At 47.8% G+C, this 22340-nt stretch overlaps 1 protein-coding gene and 6 non-coding genes across 7 annotated transcripts in view; all 7 read right to left on the bottom strand.

Annotated features, from left to right (window-relative positions):
* Positions 1 to 16367: 16367 nt before the first annotated feature.
* TRNAL-CAG (transfer RNA leucine (anticodon CAG)) lies at positions 16368 to 16451 on the bottom strand. Its single transcript has one exon. It is a non-coding gene; the product is annotated as a tRNA-Leu (tRNA).
* A 1570-nt stretch (positions 16452 to 18021) lies between these two features.
* On the bottom strand, positions 18022 to 18105 carry TRNAL-CAG (transfer RNA leucine (anticodon CAG)). Its single transcript has one exon. It is a non-coding gene; the product is annotated as a tRNA-Leu (tRNA).
* A 76-nt stretch (positions 18106 to 18181) lies between these two features.
* Positions 18182 to 18265, bottom strand: TRNAL-CAG (transfer RNA leucine (anticodon CAG)). The gene has a single exon. It is a non-coding gene; the product is annotated as a tRNA-Leu (tRNA).
* An 80-nt stretch (positions 18266 to 18345) lies between these two features.
* TRNAL-CAG (transfer RNA leucine (anticodon CAG)) lies at positions 18346 to 18429 on the bottom strand. Its single transcript has one exon. It is a non-coding gene; the product is annotated as a tRNA-Leu (tRNA).
* An 80-nt stretch (positions 18430 to 18509) lies between these two features.
* Positions 18510 to 18593, bottom strand: TRNAL-CAG (transfer RNA leucine (anticodon CAG)). Its single transcript has one exon. It is a non-coding gene; the product is annotated as a tRNA-Leu (tRNA).
* Positions 18594 to 18669: 76 nt separating this feature from the next.
* TRNAL-CAG (transfer RNA leucine (anticodon CAG)) lies at positions 18670 to 18753 on the bottom strand. The gene has a single exon. It is a non-coding gene; the product is annotated as a tRNA-Leu (tRNA).
* Positions 18754 to 20822: 2069 nt separating this feature from the next.
* LOC144133321 (calcium-activated chloride channel regulator 3A-1-like) overlaps positions 20823 to 22340 on the bottom strand; it is a 31315-nt gene continuing 29797 nt past the window's right edge. The window contains exon 14 of the mRNA XM_077666317.1: positions 20823 to 21421. Within this exon, the coding sequence (XP_077522443.1) occupies positions 20955 to 21421 (467 nt within the window). The 3' untranslated portion in view covers positions 20823 to 20954. The remainder of the gene's footprint in view (positions 21422 to 22340) is intronic.

Below are 22340 nucleotides of genomic sequence, written 5' to 3'. Positions count from 1 at the left end.
TCTGAAATTCTCGAGGAAAAGAATTCTCCCGGCAGTATTCCCGAATTTCGTGTTTTGATTTCCGGGTTATGTCAAAATTTTCTTCGTTTAATCTGTTCAGCAGAATTGGAAGGTTATAACATAAGGATTGATTCACATAATAGGCTCTTGGTGTTGGGGTAAACCAAATTTCTCTGTGTCTTGTGTCACGGCAGCTGGCGTTTTCTCTGAGTTGTGCAAGCAAAATGATGAGGTTGTCGGGGTGTTTTAGGTGAGATTTGTAACACGATAGTAGTCTATAAGTATATAACGCAAATATTGGAAGGATTTCATACTTTACAAAAATATTCCTGATGGGAGAAAAGAGTGGTACATTGGCAATACATCTCACTGCTTTTATCTGAAGCAGATGTATCTTGTTAAGATTTGTTATGCCTGTTGTGCCCCACACTATGTTACAATATTGCAAATGAGAAAGTACTAACGCATTGTACAGTATGATCTTTACCCTTATTGGAAGAATGTGCCTAAACCACGCAAGTATACCAAGGGCTGAGGCGACCTTTGAACGTATGTAATCAATATGTGTATTCCAAGTTAAATTGCTTGAAAAGGTAGCTCCCAGTGTTTTTACGGACTCAACGAGCTCTATAGGCTGGCTATTGAATACGGCTTTGATAGGCTTTGATAGTGCCAGTGTGGAGCTTGAAGAAGAAATTTTTTTGTTCCCGGTGGCACCTTTATTAAACGCGACAGCGTTAAGGAGCTCGTGCCGCAGAAAAGCCGGTGTTGTCGACCGCGCCCGAATGAATTTTGTGTTGCGTTTTTTGCCTTGGCTTCGGTCAAATAAAATCAAATCAAAATTTATTCGCTTGTATGCGTATACATTCATACATTCTGATCTGCCTGAGCCCGTTTTGCTTGTTGGCTGATCAGGCAGCAGGTGGAGAAGTAACTCTGTATGAATACATTTCTTTTCTAAACAGTCATGCTAACACAGAGAAAAAAGTCTGAACACAAAATAGCACATATGAAACAACTCAAGCTATACACAAGGCAATACATCTGCTCACCAATTTCTTGCGTCCTTCATCATCCTACGCTTGTTATTAGCAATACATAGATCATCGGGAATTTTATTAAATACAGCTGGTACATAATAATTGCGCATCTTTTTACCATAGTTTGTATAAACCTGTGGCTTAACAAAACGTTCCGTTTTTCTCAAGGTGACATCTTTTTTTTACGGGAGTCTTATATTCATTTGAATAGTAATACCGCGTTAACACAACTAAGTGGAAGAGTTCACGAATCTGAAGGATGCCTAACTCATCGTATTTCCCTTTCATGTCAACCGAGTGTAGTCTGGTGGCGTCAGATATAGTGCTCACTATTCTTTTAAGGATAACATTTAATGCTTCTTTCTTGTATTCGGAGCAGTTACCATATACGGTAATGCCGTACTTCAAAACAGGTTCTACTAATGCTGTATAGATCAATCGTCTAAGATGAAGCGGAGATTTGCCACGAAGGTGATACATCATAGCCGCAATGGCCCTTATCTTTCTAGAGAGGTAGGCGATGTGGTCGCTCCATGTGAGGTGTTGGTCAAAGTGGATGCCCAGATAGAGAACTGTTCTCTCCATTTGCATTGCTTTACGATTACACCGGTAACAATGGGATGCGTTAAGATACAGTGGTTGGTTTAAAATAACAATTTTAAGGGGGTTTTTAAAGCATATCAGTTTTGTTTTGTTAGCGTTTAAAAAAATGAAATTTTGCGAGAACCAGTCCAACACTCTACTTATGTCTATTTGAAAGGATTCCACGCCTGTACGATAATCAGTGGCTTCAAGTGCTAGCGCTGTATCGTCAGCGTATTGAAAAATGTTTGACTTAAGCTGTAATAAACCCAAATCAGATACATATACGTTAAAAAGCAGTGGGCCAAGTGTACTTACTTGAGGTACACCGAATTTAACATTTTTTTAAATCTCCGCGCGTATTATCGAGCATCACACAGTGCAACCTATCTGTAAAATAATTGACAAAAAACTTGTTAAAATGACGGCGAAAACCAAGTGAGCTTAATTTTTCGAGTAGTAGCGAATGGTATATCGTCTCAAATGCCTTAGTTAAGTCCAGAAATAATGGTAACACAATGCGATTATTTTCTAGTGCATTGTAAACATAGTCAGAAAATTCTTCAAGAAGTGTAGTCGTACTTCTTGTGAAGCCAAATTGCGCAGCATTGTTGAAAGAGCATTTTTCACAGAATGATTCCATAACATATGCAACATGCTTTTCCATAATATGTGCTATTGATGAAAGTATTGCGATCGGCGTATAATTTGTACAATCACCTTTCTTCCCGTGTTTGTAGATCGGCCTGACAACAGATATTTTAAGTTCTTGAGGTATATCACCAGTTTTGAATACACCATTCAGTATGTTCATAAGCACTTCTTTCAAAACGTCAAAATTTCTGTAAAGATCTCTTAGACGGATGCCATCATATCCCGGTGGCTTGAACTGCTTCATTCCGCATAAAATGCTCCATAGCTCGTCAACTGTTATCAGTGGCAGATATACGGTATGCACACATACCCGTTTCGGTCTATGTGGTACAGCCCTACTGACTGCTATATTTCGCAACTTTTTTGTTGTGTTTATAAATACATCGTTAAATTTATCGAAGAGCACTTTCACGTTCTCCTTTGGGAAATTCTTCTTTGCTGCTTCATCAACGGAAGTCTTTTTCTGCCTACCCATCAGTTCATTGGCAATTTTCCACGTTTTCTTTCCGTCATGCTTGTTCAGTGAAAACTGTCGTGCGAAAAACGAGCTTTTCGCCAGTCGCATTTTCGCCGTTACCAGGTTCCGCAATGCGCGATATTCATATCTTAAAGCTTTATCTTCAGGTTGCTTCCTACATTTCTGCCACGCTTTGTCTTTCGCGCAGCGCAACTCCGCTATCTCATGAGTTATCCACTCCTTATCTGGTCTCCTTATTTTGATGCTAACAGATTTAGTTGACTGCGCATAGACGTTGCGAAAGATTTGAATAGTTTTGCTATATAAGCTGATGTGATCTAAATCTAGAAAGGAACTCCAGTTAACATTACGAATTAATTTGTCTACCTTTCTGTTATCTATAACAGAACCTGTAATAGTACCTCCATCAGTTGTATGATCGTCAGACATAATTGTAAGCGTTACAAAGTAATGATCAGCTAGTTTTTGCTTTATAATGACATCGAAATGACATGATGACATGGAAGATGGAAAAATAAGTTACTAAGATAACTGCCGCGACCAAAGCTGCGCTGCTTTATCGAAACTTTTTTCCTGCGATCGCTTTGATTGCGGAGCATACGTTGGAAGTGGCGTGCGCGAGCTAGTTCGCGGCGCTATAGTAAATATACTGAGCGCGTTGTGTTCCCAACGCTCGCGTTTTGGGAACACAATGAATGAATTTGTTGTTGCATTTTCTGCCTCTTATTCGGCCGCATGCCATGGGAGGTACAAAAATTACTTACCCAAAAAACTACCCCGAACCACGTTGCACTGTTTTATCGGAACTTTCCGTACTGCGATCGCTTTTATCGCGGCGCACACGGTGGAAGTGGAGTGAGCGAGCGAGCTCGCGGCACTATAGTGAATGTCTCGCAGTCGTGTTTCTCAACTGGCGTTTTTTGCCCAATCTTATTAAAAATTTAACTCCGCAAAGAGGAAGTGGACCGACATGCGACTATACGTGCGGCCTAGGCTTTATTTGAACAGATGGTGGTTTAATGCTCCTATAATATATTCTCTCAAAGGCGTGTTCGCTCGTGCAACGGGCTGTGCTATTTAGGGAGTAGGTGATTACTTGTCTGAATTTCAATTATTTCCCAGCAAACAACGTACCTTCCCATGTGGGCCCAGAAAGGATGGAATGTCCCAGTCCCAGAAAAACATTTATCGAACATTTCCAGGCCGTAGAGGCAGGACACAGAAACACAAGCAAAAGAGCAGTGCGCCCACTAATGTCCTAGGAACGTTTTTTCGAGGGTTTTAAGCAGAAAAAAAAAACCAATCATAGCATTTTGGTCCCAGAAAGGTAACTGGGAGAACGTTTTGGGGACCAATGCTTTTCAACAAAAAAATACAAATTTACTCCCCGCTCCCTTTTCTCTCTCTCTCGTGCCAAAAGCTGCGGGAGAAAAGGTTTTGCTCTTGCACTCGCCGTTTTGAGAGATCAAACAGTTTTGTTCGAACAGCCGAAGGAAGCGCAGTTCACCCCGCATCTCTCACGTGGGCTGTCGGCTCCATATGCTACAGGCAGGCTGGCGACGGCGGTCTGCCTTTTCATCGCACCGCCGGGAGCGGCAGTCACCAACGTGCCCGTCTTCTACAGTGTTTCCAACTTCAGCACGGTGCGGCGGTCCCTGCAGGCATCTCCAACTACCAGCAGTCCTCGTTGCGCCGCTGTCTAGCAGAGGCGCAGTAATGGGCTCCCGTCGCTCGCCCGGCTTCCTCGCTGGACGGAAGCCATCTTGCGCACATGTATACGCGTAGCTCTTAGCCGCTCGCGCGCAAAAGCCCCAGCGCGCGGCATCTCTTGCTCTCATCACTGGGCTGTCGTGAACTTCGTAGCTACGGATTCATGGCAGCTTTCCCGCGCACCTCGGCGTGCCCACATAATTCCTTTTGGAACTGGAGCAGCGGCGCGCGGCGCATCGCAATTCTTTTGCGCAGCTGCACGGCCCTACACCATAATGGCGCTCTTACAGGCGTCGTTCGCGGCAGCGGATTTCAAGGCAATTGGCGACTCCTAGCGCGCACTCTGCATCCCTCAGCGACTGTGGCGTGTTGTTGGTGGCAGCGTGGTCGTCCACTGCGGTCACAGGCGGGAGAGATCTTCGGAGGTCCACCAGACTCTTGCTGCGAGTGCCTATGGATTATTAACCAGCTCTGCCTACATTGCCGTCCTGTCGCAGCGGTATATTTTGTGTTGTGTTCGCGTCGCTGACTTCCAACCCACCCCCACCGGATTATTTGTGCCTTTATCACGCCTCCCACGCCGTTTTGTGCCGCACGCGTGGTCTGCTGTACCATGGGTGCGGCGCGCCACGGCTCCTACCTCAAGACGTCCCCCCTTTCCATCCGGCTCCAAGCAGCCTTATCTCCACACTTGGTCACAAGAAAATAAAACGGGGGTGTAGCGAGGATGTACCGCGTATGTTTGAGCGTTCGCTGTGCCGTGAGAAGGCGCAGGACAGAAGGCTGCGTTGAATTCATGCATAGAGTTGCAGAATTTTATTTCATCCCCAGGTTTCCGTTGGCAATGTCGTCAAGGTATGTTGGTTTATGCTCGTTTTTTTTATTTTCGCCTAGTAGAATTAATTTTTTTCCTGTTTTGATAACACGCTCAAGCTTACTCCGAGGCTCGTGCGAGAGGCAAAGTGAGAGGGAGGTTTCACCCTGCAGAAAATCCGTGACCTGAAACCACGTATCTGTATCGTACGCCCATCTCGTCTTTTCTTTTGGCACCGAGGTTGCTCTTTACATGCGTTTGCTTTTGCGTGTGCATATATGCTTTTGTACCCTTTATAATGCCTGCTTAAGGTGCATCAACTTTCAGCCTGTATTATGTTTTTATTGCTCCATTTTTCCAGGTTTCTCTGAGCTAGAGAAAAATTTGCCCATTATTATATGCTGGTGCCGTAGTGCTCCGTACATTGTGTGTTAAATGGTGCATACATATGCGTCTCCTGTTTGTATTCATTTAAATGCAAAGAGCACATCTAATAAACTGAAATTATATCTGTATTGCGCTGCTATTTCCTACTATATGGGCGGAATCGGGCGACTTTTTGAATTCATATTTCCTTTGTGTGTAAAATTCTAGCACATTTCATGTTCTTGTGGCGGGAGCAGCGCAGCACGAAACAAAGAAGAGAGCGGCGGGAATCGACGCTGACTAACAACCAGATTTTTAATGCGCGCTCGTCGAATATATGCATCTCGCTCGTGCAATAAGGGAAGGACAGAAGCATGACAAACGCATAAGTACACGTGGTAAAATATTAGGGGAACGCACGCAGATAATCAATTTCTATGATATAGAAGAAGTTAGCGCAAAACTTAGACGAAGACAGAGAAGAAACACACAAGACGACAGACGTCTGTCGTCTTGTGTGTTTCTTCTCTGTCTTCGTCTAAGTTTTGCGCTAACTTCTTCTATATCATGCAAAGCCAACTTGCCCGACAACACGCTCTTCTAATCAATTTCGCTGTCACGAAACTCTATCGAAAGTATGCTGACGCATACGTCGCTCTTTTGTGGGATGATGAAGGCTTCTTCAATCTCCCTGGTTCGTTGATCAAAATGTGACGTGATGACCATTGTGTTGATAAGATGCGGAGTGCATTCATGCTCTCTGCAAATTTTTTGCTAATTCACTGCTGATGGCGCCCTTTAGGGATCTTTTGTGCTCTCGAAGCCCTTCATTCAAACAGCGCCCTGTTTGGCCAATGTAGGTGCGTCCGCATGACAGAGTTATTTCATAAACCCCTCTTTTCACGCATTTCACATGTTTTTTTTCGGTGCTTTTTCTTGCATCGATTTTTTCTTGGCTCACTGTTGACTTTGACGCACAGGCTCCTTAATTTGTTGGGTGCTGACATGAACACATTTACACCAGCTCTTGCGCCTACCTTTTTGAGACTGTGGGAAATGCCATTAATGTAAGCAATGAACGCGTTCGGCTTCCTTTATTCTGTTGTGGTTGTGACATATTTTCTGCCTCTAAGTGCTTGCAGAATCCCTTCTGCGACACTGGATAGCAGTCTCGTTGGGTAACCTGCTGCTTTCAGCCGACTGTTCTGGGCGTCAAAACTGCCATGAACTTCATGATGACAGGATCTCGTCAATGCGGTATCCTGGCAAGTGGGAATGGCTGTTCTGCTACCTGGGCCATCCGGCTGTTTGAGGCAGCTGGACGTAAGCAGTCCTCCATGCCCTTCCTTTGGTGGCTCTCAAGACGACCCGGCTCAACCGCCTTGAGACCACTCGGCGGAAGTGGATCCGCCGTCTCTCGGGAGTCCCACGGAGCTCCCAGATTCCGGCCACCCTGGCCGAGGCGGGGTTTTCCCACTGAATCTTCTCTTGCAGAGGGCCTAACCCACACGGACCGGCTCCACCATGTTCCTGACGGCGGAGCCCTCTGTGCACGCTTCTGGGGACGCCCCCACTCCAGGATGGGCATGCTCTCCGCTGCCTACATGGATTCCCTGGGCCCTCCCAACAGCCATCCTGCCCTCCCCCCACCACCTACGCGTCCTCCCCTGCAGGTCTCCCTGGACTTAATTCGGAGGCACGTCCATGCGCAGCACACCACCTGCGGCCCTCAAACAGACTGCTGCTGCCTTCCTAGATGTGAGAAAATGCTTCACCCTCCTCTTCATTGATGGTTCGGTGCTTCCGGCCACAAAACAGGCGGCAGCGGCACTCGTGGCTCCGCAGCTGAACGTGACCAGGACCTGCAGGCTACCCTTCCCGGGCAGTTACACTGCGGCTGAGCTGGCAGGGCTACACTTTGTAGCTGACCTGATTGCGGCCATCCCACCCGGTCCTGTCGCGGTCCTCTGTGACTCCTGGCCAGCCCTCCAGCTGCTATCCAGGCCCCACGACAACGTGGCCTCTACCTCCCTGCTTAGGGCCCGCCTGCAGACATTGGAGGATGCGGGCCACCAGACCACGCTGCATTGGGTGCCAGGCCACTCCGCCATTGACGGCAACGACCTGGCCGACGCTCTGGCCAAGTCCGCCCACGCCGATGGGTCCCCGGTATCCTTTGCAGTGACTCAACATGGTTTTGTCCGCCCTCTCCTTTTGCAGGTGGTACAGGCCCTTCACCCTGACCGGAGGATCGCGGCCTACCAGCCTTTCCGCCGGCTCTCGGACCAGCTTCCCCGGTGGGACCGAGCCCTCGTCTTGCACCTGCGCTTTACGTGGACGCCCTCCAGGTTGTACGCCTGCGGCAGGGCCCCCTATTCTGCCTGCCCCTCCCGCGGGGATACGGGGACATACGGCCACCTCCTGCTGGCGTGCCCGACCCATGAACCCTCCAGGAGACGACTCGAGTCGGGACACCGGGCACTCTGTCTCCCGTCTACCACGGAGAGCGACCTCCTGTTCCCGGCTCGCAACCCCCTCCTGGCGCATCGGGTTCTCCTCTCCTTCCTCGAGGAGATTGGCCTGAGTCTCGTCCTCTAGACCTTCACCCCGCCCAGCACGAGGCGACGGCTCTGAGTGCACCGATGCCCCTCCCCCCCCCCCGCCCTGTGCTTGCACACATTCCCAGTGCACCGAGGCTCCCCTCCCTGGTGCGAGCTGATGTCGCTGCTGTGGTGGGCGACTGCAAGACTACTGACTGTGTACCACGGCCAAGGACTTCATCCAATGCGACGGCGACCATTTCCCCCTCCTCTCCCCCACATCTTCTTCCCCTCCCCTGGTCTCTTCCCCCTCCCCTGGACGTACGTTGGTCAACATACGTCGGGGCCAGTACCCCCTCCCCTGAATAACCCATAGCATCAGAAGATATCTCCCTCTGCTCCTCCCACGAAGTATTCGCGCCTCCCGACTTCACCCTCACGCTTCAGCCCTCGCCGCTGCCGGTTCAACCTGCTGCCTGCCCTTCGGACGAGCTCGAAGAAACCTGCGCCGCTCGGCGCCATCGCGCCCCTACTAGGGCTTCTCCACCGGCCGTCGACCGCTTAGGCGGCCGCGTTCCTGCTTCAAGCAGGCCTCCCAAGCCGTCGTCCTCTTCGGCGGCGCGTAGTCTGCGCCTACAGGGACGACTTCTCCGGGCCGTCGTCGTCAGGTGGAGCGGCCACGGCTCATATGTTCCTGCAAACCTCCAGCAGCCGGAACAGTGGACACCGCCGGCGACGGTTCGCCCACCACCTCAGCGCCTGCTGTGCTGAACCCAGAAGCGATAGCGGCCCTCCTGCTGCCCTTCGCTTACCCTGCATCTTCGCGCCGCTTTACATGGCGGCCTCCAGCGACACCGCAACGCTGCTGCCCAGCTGCAGACTCCAACGGCCCTTCCAGGCTCGCATCCAGCGTTCCTGCAAACGACCACCGGACCTCGTGGCGCCAGCGTTCCCCGCCGCGCTGCTACCCTGCAGCAGTCTCCTGCGGTTCCCTCTTGCTGCCGCGTGGATTATTCGACGTCGCGGCAGCCTGCAGTCCTCGCTGCGCCCCTGCCTAGCCTTGCGGCGGTCGGAGGCCATGCTACTTCCCTCCGGCAAGCCCCCGACGCGCGCGGCGGCTTCTTTTCCTCCTCTCCCTCCTTGGAGCCGATGCTGTTGCTGCAGTGGACCTGCTGTTTAGTTATTGCGGAGAGCCACCCGCCTCCCAGTTCCTTTCCCCTTGGACACCGAGAGTGATCCCTTGAGTTGGGCAACATAACCCCCGTTCAGTATCACCTCCCCAGATGAACCTAAAGTTACCACCACAGCGATTGTTTCATGAAGGACATAAGAGCGCATGACTGTCTTTTCTTGCCTTACTATAGACTATAACCGCATATGCATTTTTGTTCTTATTTCATAGAATTGGATTTGTCATTCTTTCATGCCTTAAATCAAGATAATTTTATGTTCTATCCATCAGGTTGTATGTTCTATTTATGTTCTATCTATTCATTTGTGCCGTATATACAAAATTTTATGTTGTATTTGAGACTAAGAAAATGAAATTTATTTATCAGGGTGTACTGTGAGCTGTACTGTGTATTACATCTTTTTTCTTGCGTAGAGGTATTGCCGCTGTACCGCTGCCAAGTGCATGGGGGCCTGCGGCATATATATATATATATATATATATATATATATATATATTGGAGACGATATTGGACGTTGCAATTGGAATTGGCCAGACTGGACGTCGCGTTAACGCTCGTCTAAGTGAGCACCACAGGTCCCGAGATAATAGGCCATCTTGTAACCTTGCCCGTCACTGGAGAGAAGGTACTTGCACCCCTCTGTTTTCTTACACCGTCATCCTAGGTAAACATAATGACAGCCTAACGCATGAGATATTGGAGGCTTTTCATATCCGCTTGGAATCAGATAGTTGCATTAGTGATCCTTCTGTCACACTAACTGATAAAGAGATGTTCTTATCCGCCAAGATGTGTAGCTTTGCGCTCGTGTCGATTGTCACCGTTGTGGGTATGATTATCTTCTTCTGTGTTGTTTTCTTTTGCTTTTTCTCTTTCGTTTGTGTTTGGTGTACTTAGTATTAAGATGCCTTTGGCGTGAATAAAAATCTAGTTGTGAGTCAGCGCTTGTGGTGTCCCTTCTTCGTTGTGTCCCGTTGTTTTATTGCGCTGTTCAAATATGAATCAGTACCAACTCGCCCAGTTCGCAGCCTTAACTATAACCTAGACCTGTGATGCAGCGGAGGGTGCTAAAAATATCTGGCTCAGGACAGACCGTCATTGAAAACTGAACCTGGCAACTTTAAACGCTAGAACCTTATCCAGTGAGGCTAATCTAGCAGTGCTGTTCGAGGAACTAGCGGGTGTAAAATGTGCTGTCATTGGGCTTATATAGTGAGGTTAGAAGGACAGATTGTGTATACAGTACTAAGTGACGGGCACGTACTGTGATATCGTGGATTAGCGGACGGACGAGAACTACGTGTGGGATTCCCCATCGATCAGAATATATCTGGCAACATAGAGGAGGTCTAGAGTATTAACGAGAGATTGGCAGCAATAGTAATTAGGCTTAATATAAAAGGTACATGCTAAAGGTGGTGCAGGCCTGCGCGCCTCCATCCAGCCATGCATGATAACTAGGTAGCTTAAAGCTTCTATGAAGACGTGGAATCGCAGTGAACAAAAATCGCACTACAGTGTGCTGGTGGGTGACTTCAGTGCGTAGAGTTCACAAAGAGAAATAGTTTACGGATCATGAGTACCAATTCTGCAAACGAGAGAACAGGAGCGAGCGTGGGAAAGCACCAATGGTGAGGGTAAAAATAAATACATTTCATACTATGCGCTCACCCTGGCATCGTGAAGGATGTTGAGGTCCTCAGAAAATCGCGTTGTAGCGACCACAGGATGGTTAGGTCTCGAATTAGCCTAGACGTGAAGAGAGAACGGAAAAAAATTAGTGAAGCGGAACACCATTAACTAGTTAGCGGCAAGAGGGAAAGTGTAGGAATTCGGGATATCGCTGCCGGACAGATATCAAGGCGAAAGCCTTTACAGGCTCATTACTCGCCAGCGGGGATGTTCCCATAAAAGTGTCACACTATAGCTGTCAATCAAATTGATGACATAATCAGTGGTGTAGTATGCCGTAGCGACATATACATAGTGCACTAACTGTGCTTATCTAATTCGTAATTGGTTAATTACTAATAGTACTGGTTGGTGTAGTATGTCGTAACTGGGAACTCAGTATACGAAAATGCACTGCGCAAGGCGCCAGCAGACAATGCACCTGCGCTTAAGCCTACTGCGCATGCGTGTGACGTCACTGAGTGGCGCCACCATCGTTCGAGGGGAGCTCTCCCCAGGCAATCTTGCCACTCGCCTCCTGGACGCCGATCTGGAAGGATTCCACCTAAACGCTCTCCTGTGTCTCCAGCAACCAAGCGTGCGAGCGCTAATGAACGACAGCGACACAAGCAGCAACACCGCGCTAAAGGATTTCGCCTCACCGCACTTTAGGTCAACAAAGTGCCCCCCCCCCCCCTCCCCTTCCTGGATTTTTATTCGTCTTTAACTGAGGACGACAATCAATGAACGATAATCTCACAGTTATCATTACGGAGTGCGCAGTAGAATTAGGGGGTAGGATGGTTCGACAGGATACCGGCAAGCTATCTCAGGAGACGAAAGATCTGATTAAGAAACGCAAAAGCATGAAAGCGTATAACCCTACAGACAAATAGAACTAGCAGAGCTATCAAAGTTAATAAATAAGTGCAAGGTATAGCACTAGCAGACATAATGAAGTTTAATAAGGAGTGAATCGAGCATGCTGTAAAGAACGGAGGTAGCCTAAAAGCAGGGAAGAGGCGACTATAGGCATACGTAAAAACCATATGTATGCGTTAAGAGGGCAATCTCTTTACCAATATTGATTAGATAGGTAAAGTATTGCTGAAGAGTTCATCACAAATCTTTGCTGTAGCCACTTTAGTCAAAACGTTAATGAAAGAGGCAGTAGCGCACAGCAATGGGGCATCCCGCCACTAACGAAAAAGGAAGTAAAGAAAGCCTTAGGAGCAATGCAACGGGAGAAAGTTGCTAACAGCAGATCTGCTGAAGGACGGAGGGGAGATTGAGCTAAAGAAAACTAGCCGCCCTGTGTATACGCCATGCCTTATGACCTCGAGCCTACCAGAAGCTTGGAAGAACGCTAACATTATGCTAATTCATAAGAAAGGAGACGCCAAGAACTTGAAAAATTACAGACCGGTCAGCTTACTGTCCATTGCCTACAAGGTATTTACTAAGGTAATCGTTAATAGAGTCAGGACAACTTTAGACTTCAAACAAATGATCAGCCACGCTTTCGTAAAGGATGCTCGACAATATGGTAGCTGTGCAGTTGCTATATATATCTTCTACTATTGACATAAGGCTGTTCTACACCCTGATTCCTCAATACCTTTATGAATGCCGAGGTTTCTACTGAGTCGAATGCTTTCCCGTAATTCGCTTTGCGACGTTAAACAACCTTAAACCAACCTTTCTCGTAATCAATGAAAGCTAAATATAGGGGCTGGTTATACTATGCGCATTTCTCTATCACCTGATTGATAGTGTGCGTATGATCTATTGTGCAATATCAATCAAGAAGACATGGGCTTGGGTAGGGCATGTGATGCGAAGGCAAGATAACCGCTGCTTCTTAAGGGTAACGGAGTATATTCCAAGAGAAGGCGAACGTAGCAGGAGGCGGCAGACGGTTAGGTGGGCGGATGAGATTAAGAAGTTTGCAGGTATAGGATGGGCGCAGCTGGCAAAGGAGAGGGCTAATTGGAGATACACGGGAGAGACCTTTGCCCTGCAGTGGGCGCAGTCAGGCTGATGATGATGATGACTCGTCAGCAGACCATACTCACACTATAAATCAGGTGATAGAGAAATACGCAGAATATATCCAGCCCCTATATATAGCCTTCATTGATTACGAGAAAGCATTTGGCTCAGGGGAAACATCAGCAGTCATGCATACCGGCATTGAGGAATTAGGTATAGAGGAGCCTTATGTGAAAATAGTGGAAGATAACGACTGCGCAGTGTTAGAACGGAGAACGCCAGAACTCCAATAATTTCCAAGTGACTGGGAGTCAATGAACTGAGGCTCCAAGGAGGCGTCGGCGTGGTCCCGGCGCCATGAATGCGGCAGCGGCAACGAGGGATCCCCCTGTTGTTTTAAGGGGTTGAAATGGACATCCGCTGCCTGAGAAAATTCCTCGGGACCGTTGCCCCCATTAGTTCGCGGCGCAGGACCTACCCGGGAAGCAACGGCATGGTGGTGGTGGTGGTGGTGGCGAAAACTTTTTATTCAATGAAACAAGAGTTCACAGGTCAAAAATAGCCTCTCAGATAAGTGGAGTCCTTAGTCCGGGACCCCATTGGACAAGGCCGCTATAGTCGCGCCCGTTGGAGTAGAGCACTCTGAGACTCCAGCCCTGAGCAGTTGAGCAGGGATGCCTCCCATGCCTCTCGGGAAGTGAAAGGTAAGGATTCTCTTGACAGGCCCAAACCATGTGGATGTTATCGGACACTTCCACACAGTGAGGGCAGCGCCCTGCCATTTTGGGGTCATAATGTTTGGTTGTTGCAGGACAGAACAAAGTGTTGGTCTGCATCCTTGCTAAAATGGTCTATAGACAGTCTATTGACTTCTTGTAGACTCTATTGCCTTCCTGTAGATATTTCTTTTTAGCTATTCGTAGTCTATAGTCTGTCTATAGACAAAAGTCTACTAAAAGTGTATGACCATAAATCTATAGATTGCCTTTAGAGTGTCAATATGATTTGTATTAACTATAGACTGTTCTCTAGGGTTTGTCTATAAAGATTCTATAGACTTTATAAACAGAAGTCTGTGGACAGTCTATAGACTGTCTGAAGAAATTTTTGTAAGGGCAGGCGCCGCAGAGCTCGCTCATCGGCTTACCCAGGCCTTTATCAGGAACCGGGAAAAGCCGATGCCGTTCGCAGTAGTATTCAAGAATTTCCCAGAACCGCATAAGCGGTTGCCTAATCTCAGAGCCGGAGGAGCCTGGATGAGGTGCCCGGTGGGTATGCGCTCAGGCGGCCGCGCCCGCAGCTTCATTACTTCTAAGGCCCTAACGACCCACAGTCCAAACTATGCGTTTGGGTGAAGGGTCCCATTCCCTTACTGCCAGCTTTAGAATATGGTGGGATAAAGGAGAAACCTCGACAGCCAGCCAGTGTTCACTGGTTCGACCCGAATCTGTGATGATTACCTTCGAATTCGGGTCCGAGGCGCCCAGCGCAATGGCTACCTCCTCGGCTTGCGCTGAATTTGGAGCTCGATATGAGAGGTCGTTAACGTGTTGGTCCTGGTGAACTACGGCGTGGTGTCGGCGGAGACGGCGGGCAGCGATCCTGCAAGTGATTCACGGTGGACGCGGCTATGACTCCAGAATGCTTCACGGTGGACGCGGCTATGACTCCGGAATGCTTCACTGTGGACGCGGCTATGACTCCGGAATGCTTCACGGTGGACGCGGCTACGACTCCGGAATGCTTGCTCTTCGATAGACACCTCTTCTTCCCCTGGGTGAAACCCTCTCCGCAAGTGCAGCATCGACCTTTCGCGCCCACGGAGCGCTGTGTAGTGCACGTGTCTGACCTGTGACCTTCGACGCCGATTGGGTCTCCATTCGAACTCCTCGTCACTGCTGCAGGGACAGCACGGACCGCAACTTGCCGAAAATGGCGCGAGCGTGTCGGGGAGGTCCTGGTGGGCGGTTCCTAAAGACTGGACACGTGACCGAAATCTCTGTGATTGGACGCATTCAAATGAACTAAATTTCCCAACTATCCCCGCTGTCCCCAGCCTGGGGATATAGGAAACCCTATTTCAGCAGCAGTTTTGTATTTTTGCGAGAAACTTCCGATTCACTCTTCTCTTAAACTTGTCTCCCGTAGTTGTCGTTTGAACTCGGTAAAAATGTGAATAAACCTCTTCAGTGTCTCCTCCACCTCGAAGCCTATCCTTTATCTTCGCCAATCCGTAGCAGCAGCCTTGCGAGCCGGGACCCGTAGTCCTCGGCCTGGCGAGAGACAGCCCAGGCGGACAAGGGACACACCTCGAACAACAGCTACCATAGTCCTCCATAAAGTTAGCAAAAAATTCTATTAACGAAGGGTGTCAGACTGGGAGACACGATCTCACCAATGCTATTCACCGCATTTTTAAAGGAGGTGTTCCGAGGCCCGGCTTGGGAACAGTTGGGGATAAGAGTTAATGAAGAATACCTAATAGGCAATTCATTGATGACATTGCCTTCCTAAGTCACTCAAGAGATGAAGCGCAAAGCATGATCAATGAGTTGACAGGCTGCACAGAATGGTGGGTCTAAAAATTAAATTTAAACTAAAATTAAAACGAAAGGGAATTAACTAGAAGATAATAATGTGGTGGAGCGAACTTGGCAGGGTCCTTCAGATCATGAACGACAGTTCACCAATATCCCTAGGGAGGAAAATATACAAAAGCTGCATCTTACCGGTACTCACCAGTGGGGCAGAAACGTGGAGGCTAGCGAAAAGGTGTGAGTTTAAGTTAAGGACAACGCAGCGACCTACGGAATGAAAAATGATAGTTGTAACGTTAGAGACCCGAAACGGGCACAATGGGTCAGGGATCGAACGAGGGTTAATCAAGAATAAGAAATGGGCTTGGACAGGGAATTTAATGCGAAGGCAAGATAACAGCTGGTCCTTAAGGATAACGGAGTGGCTTCCAAGAGAAGCCAAACGCGTAGAAGGGGCGGCAGAAAGCTAGGTGGGCATATGAGATTGAGAAGTTTGCGGGGATACGGAGGCCATGGCTTGTTAAGGACGGGGTTAATTGCAGAGACATTGGAGAGGCCTTTGCCCTGCAGTGGGTGTAGTTAGGCTGATGATGATGATGATGGTTCAAAAGAAAAAAAGCAATGTCTGTAGTACGTGGGACCGGAATCCACGCCCGGAAGACCGGACTGCGACCTGAACGCAGCGCCTTGGACCGCTCGGCCATCCTGGCCAGACAGCGTATGCACGAAATCGGTGCAGTCTCAAGCTTTCCTTTCTCCTCTTGTATTGTTCAAAAGGAAAGAAAAATTATGTCAGAAGTGGGATTCGAACCCACGCCCGGAAGACAGGACTGCGACCTGAACGCAGCGCCTTGGACCGCTCGGCCATCCTGACGAGACAGTGTGTGCACGAAATCTTTTTCTTTATTGCCTGGCTTTGGCTCATAACATTTAACCAAAAAAAACATTCAACAAAAACACACAAAACACTATGTACATAAGACACTGTCGTGGTCAGCCAGCATGAGTCTGGCTTCGTCATTCTAAAATTCACGAAGCATACAGAGCGGCTCTAGCCTCGAGAGCCACTCGGGAGGCTCCGCAGCTGCTTTCTGGATGGCCAGAAAGCAGTCCATTCTTTCCCGAAAATAAATTCGGGCAGGTCGTGCGTCTTTGTCGCAATAATAGCCTGCCATTCTGGAGCGCCATATACAGTGGAGGCCCAAGAGCATTATGAGATCAAATGTTACCCCATCCTCATTGTCTGTGCTTAAATAACGAATTCCCTGGGCGTCAAATGGTAGCTCTTTCTTTATTGTCCTTTGTTACACATCCCAAAAATAAACCCCTTCCCAGCAATGCAAAAAAACATGGTCTATTGTTTCGGGTTGTTTACAAATTAAGCAGTTCGATCCCCACGGTAAAAAGAAATCCTTTCCTTCCAAAAACTTTTTAACTGGGAGTGTCCCGGTGTGTAATTTAAAAAAGAAGGTCTTTACTCCTGGTGGCACCTGCATTTTCTTTACCCTTTTTAAAACATCAGCTCCAGGACCTCCACTGTACAAGGCCCTGTACATAGGCTCTGGGAAAACAATATCACAAAGATCATGGTACAACTTCTTTCTTTTAGTTTTATACAAATAATCGCTAGAAAAACGCGCTGAAAGAAACCTAACACTTGCTACAATCTCTTTGTAGTAACCAAAAATTCCACCCGAGAGCTCTTCTGTGGTAACAACAAACTCGGGCAGCAATCGCCGCAGCCTCACCTGGCACACGGTGCGCAAGAACGGGTCTGAGACGTCGCGAAAAAACAAAAAACGGTTCACCAGCTGCCTTAAAAAGAGGTGCCCTAGCCCCAACCCCCCGTCTTTTACCCGCCGGAACAGGTTCGTTCGGCTGCAACGTTCCCATTCGGAAGCCCATATAAAGACGGCAAAAATCCGGTGTAACTTCTGAATGTGCACCCGAGAGCAATGCAAAACCTGCATCACATACCAGAGCTTGCTAATAAAAAACAGGTTGCAGACTGTAGCTCTGGCGAAAATGGAGAGATTGGTGCCTTTCCATTTTCCAGCTCTGTCACGTGCTTCTTTCGTTTGCTGTTTCCAATACTCCTCGCTTTCGCGATAAGCATCGAGCGGAACGCCCAAATACTTGCCCGGTGTCGTCGTCCACGGTACGTTGGCAAAATGGTCCGGGTGGGATGGCCACCATCCATGCCAGAGTCCGAGGCATTTGGACCGATTAACCCCGCTACCGGTGACTTCGGTGAACTCGCGTACACACCCGACAGCTTCGCTTATGCTCTCCTGATCGAACCCACGCCCGGAAGACCGGACTGCGACCTGAACGCAGCGCCTTGGACCGCTCGGCCATCCTGACGAGACAACATAGGCAGGAAATCGGCACAGTGCTAAGCTTTCCTTTCTCCTCTTGTATTGTTCAAAAGGAAAGAAAAGTTATGTCAGAAGTGGGATTCGAACCCACGCCCGGAAGACCGGACTGCGACCTGAACGCAGCGCCTTGGACCGCTCGGCCATCCTGACGAGACAATATAGGCACGAAATCGGCACAGTGCCAAGCTTTCGTTTTTCCTCTTGTATTGTTCAAAAAGAAAAGTTATGTCAGAAGTGGGATTCGAACCCACGCCCGGAAGACCGGACAGCGACCTGAACGCAGCACCTTGGACCGCTCGGCCATCCTGACGAGACAATATAGGCACGAAATCGGCACAGTGCCAAGTTTTCCTTTTTCCTCTTGTATTGTTCAAAAGGAAAGAAAAGTTATGTCAGAAGTGGGATTCGAACCCACGCCCGGAAGACCGGACTGCGACCTGAACGCAGCGCCTTGGACCGCTCGGCCATCCTGACGAGACAATATAGGCACGAAATCGGCACAGTGCCAAGCTTTCCTTTTTCCTCTTGTATTATTCAAAAGGAAAGAAAAGTTATGTCAGAAGTGGGATTCGAACCCACGCCCGGAAGACCGGACTGCGACCTGAACGCAGCGCCTTGGACCGCTCGGCCATCCTGACGAGACAATATAGGCACGAAATCGGCACAGTGCCAAGCTTTCCTTTTTCCTCTTTTATTGTTCAAAAAGAAAAGTTATGTCAGAAGTGGGATTCGAACCCACGCCCGGAAGACCGGACTGCGACCTGAACGCAGCGCCTTGGACCGCTCGGCCATCCTGACGAGACAACACTTGCACGAAATCGGTGCAGTGCCAAGCTTTCCTTTCTCCTCTTGTATGGTTGAAAAAAAGAGAAAAATGTCAGAAGTGGGAAGGTAATCCCACCTGTATCTCACAACCATCTCATCCTCAAGTTTAGCTCATTATGCAGGAAGCTTTAAACGCTTTCAGTTTTTCGGGAGAACACAGGACAAATTCTAATCATAGATGTCTCCGAAATGTCTACCAAGATTAAAGCAGCGTAACTGTGAAAGAGATGAAGGCTAGAAGTGACGCCACCTACAGCATTCTTTATTTATTAGGACAACTAGTACAAAGGCGACGACAGAAACAGGACTGGCGTTTTTGAATGCATTCTTTATTTATGATCAAATTTACATGGCACAACGCGTGAAGGAGTGCACGCGATCTGTTCGCCTCCCGTGACAACTTCGCACTGCTGAATATGCGTCTTAATACTACTGAAGACTCGATGGCCCCTACTTAAATTTACGATAAATGGTCACCTTGACCTCTGATTGCTAAGGAATCCGTAATGCTGGTCAGCAGATAAGGTTGTTCCTGAGCTCTAACCAGTTAACTAGGGAGCCAAGATAGCGCTGGTACTGAAAAAAATGGCTACGTGAACAAACAATCGGAGATAGCAAAGGCGACACATAATTTCACACCTCGAGCGTCAAGTAAACCTCACGCGACTAAGTATCCAGACAGCAAACGGCCGCCGTTAATGCTAAGTTATGCCTAAGTTATGGTTAAGTTATAGCGAAGTTGTCATGACGCCCAAATTTCTGTACGTGTCGAAACGGTACAATCAGTTCGCTAAATTTTGAGCTTAATTACAGATAAGCACCGTAAAAAATATGAGGTCATAATGTTGTTTCTTTCGTTTACCTTAACATTTCTCAAATATTTGTTACAAACATGCATTTCAAAATTAGCCTGTATTATTACGCACTACTATTTGAACACAAATGCACCTATATGGGAGTAAATAGGTAGTAAAAAAGAGTAATGTGCCCTCTAGCGCACTTAAGTTTTTATAAAAGTGAGTGCGCTAGATTGAGCACAGCTTAAGGACAGTGAACCAAAAGACTTTCGTGTTTGGTTTTGCTGTCATCGAAAATAAATGCACCCACTCCATACTCAATAAAAAAGGTAAAAAAGAACTGAAGGATATTTTGAAAGCTACACGGGGCCTCATAACAGAGGACAAAGAGCTTAGTCATGCGTTTCTTCTCTGCGGTCGTCTGTCCTGCATGCCTATCAGGATGTAATGCAGCTTCAGTTCTACTTTCTTTATTAAACAGGAATATTCTGGAAATACGTATTTCTGAAGGAAAAAGCCAAGCTTCTTAAAGTTTTACTGTTCTTTTCTCCTTGCTATGCTGATCTACAGGATCGCTGATCTACAAGCCCAGTAACAAGCCGTTATGAATTGAAGCCGGCAATGAAAAAATTCTGTTTTATTCGCCATATCTGAAAGAAAAAAATTTTTTTTTTCATGGTTATAACATGCTACTGAAATCTTGACGGTGCTCTTGCTTTGTGATTGCCGTAAGCGCCGCATAAAAATAATTGTGCCTAACAGGTCGTCATAATCTAAGTCCGGTGAAGTGCAGTTTCAATTCTGGTCGCTGAAGTTCACAGGAAGATTATGAAAGGTTATTCTTGGCAAGCATCGCGCCTCTTAGGGCTTGACGGTTTAGCCTCCCTATGCTACCGTCTTAGGCGAACTACAAGAAGCACAGTCAGCGTCAATATGAAGCTGATAGCTTTCGTGTCATCCGAACAAGGCCAATTAATTTTTCCTGTTCTGGCGATAACTTTACCTTCCTAGAAAGTGACCCTGAAGGATAGATGAACGACCAGCCCAGCTATGTAATGATCTGTTTTGTTCGCTCTCCTCACAAATACACTCCAAATAGAAAGGAGTAAAAAGGGAGTAAACTGTCCTGAAGCGCACACCCTTTTATAAAAGGGAGTGCTTCCGCACTAAGCTCCCTTCCGTCCTTAGTACTCCGTCCAGTGTACTCCCTTTTCGCACCGACATGGGTGTTTAGACCGTATGAAATGCTTGAGATTCTTTTTCCGAGCAGCTTCGCTGAAAAGTGATGGACTTCATAATGATTCTGACTGTATGGTAAGTGCGATCAGCGTTCCTTGCAAAGAGTCGTCGTGAATTGAACCCGCGGTGACGTGTAGGCTAGTAGATCTCGCGTTCGCGATTATTTCGCCTGAGTATCATGCGCATCATCAAAAAGAAGGCGACTGAGAATGCTAGCATGGCGACGATGATCACGATGACCGTCTCCCGCACACTGGCGGCCGCCGACAGCTCGGCGATGGTCGGAGGGCGTTCGAACGTGATCCGAGCGACGTTGGACAGCGAGGAGTTGAGTCCGTCCGCGTTCCAGACAACGGCAGCCACATAGAAGTGCGGCAAAGAGTGGCCTTTCCGTCCGTAGGAGTAGAGAAGGGCATTGGGAAGGTAGACCTGCCGCCACTGCCTCGAACCTGCGGCTCCTGGCGGGAAATTTCTTCCACCCCGAGAAGCTCCTCCCGCGTCGTTGTCGTCTTCGTCGTCCAATATGGCGGTGATCTTGGGCGCCGATTCGAAGTTCGAGATGAGGTCGCCCAGAAACTGGCTCGCCCTCAGCTCCAGTCGGGACGCTGCGTACGCATAGGCACAAAAGTTCTGCACAGAAGCAGTTTTGAACAGCAAAGTGTTTAGTAAGGCATTTTTTTCATATTCTGCAAGATTTTACTATAACAATCTATATATCAGCGGATATCCCGTGAGCAGGATTGAATTTTCTTGCTTGTAATGTTCGAGTTATCATTGGTCTTCTACGGCAGTTTTAACGGCTCGATGCGAGCGATGGAAAAACTATAAACGAACGATGTTGCTGCGCATTGGAGGAATTGGCCATTACCTTTAATATTTTCATAGCAGATAGCTTACAGTATTGCAATATTCAAAGATTTTGTCCAAAAATCTTGGAGGTTACGCGTGCATTTAAAATAATACACCCTAGAAACCGATCCAGAATACTGAAAAGGGTAAACCTGTTCTGTTACTCTTTTTTGCTGCTGCTATAAATACACTCCGCATAAATTCCATAAGAAGTGATACGCCGCTGTCGGGAAAAGTAGAACTGCTCGCGCACTTCATATAAGGGCGAAAGGAACTGGGAGGACCGTTATACTTTCCTCTGCATAGTTTCTCGAAATTACCTGGCGCAAACAAATGCGCCACTCATATAATTATAATTTATAATTGGTTCTTTGGTGGAAAGGAAATGGCGCAGTATCTGTCTCATATATCGTTGGACACCTGAACCACGCCGTAAGGGAAAGGATAGAGGAGGGAGTGAAAGAAGAGAGGAAGAGAGAGGTGCCGTAGTGGAGGGCTCCGGAATAATTTCGACCACCTGGGGATCCTTAACGTGCACTGACATCGCACAGCACACGGGCGCCTTAGCGCTTTTCCTCCATAAAAACGCATCCACTCTTAATGTGGTTTTTTTTTTAAAGAATAGTTCACACACCACGGAAAGGCCTCGAAGTGTGAACTTCGCATCTGGCTTGG

This window comes from Amblyomma americanum, chromosome 5 (genome assembly GCF_052857255.1).
Source record: "Amblyomma americanum isolate KBUSLIRL-KWMA chromosome 5, ASM5285725v1, whole genome shotgun sequence".
Taxonomy (NCBI): domain Eukaryota; kingdom Metazoa; phylum Arthropoda; class Arachnida; order Ixodida; family Ixodidae; genus Amblyomma; species Amblyomma americanum.
This window is presented reverse-complemented; position numbering and strand designations above follow the sequence as displayed.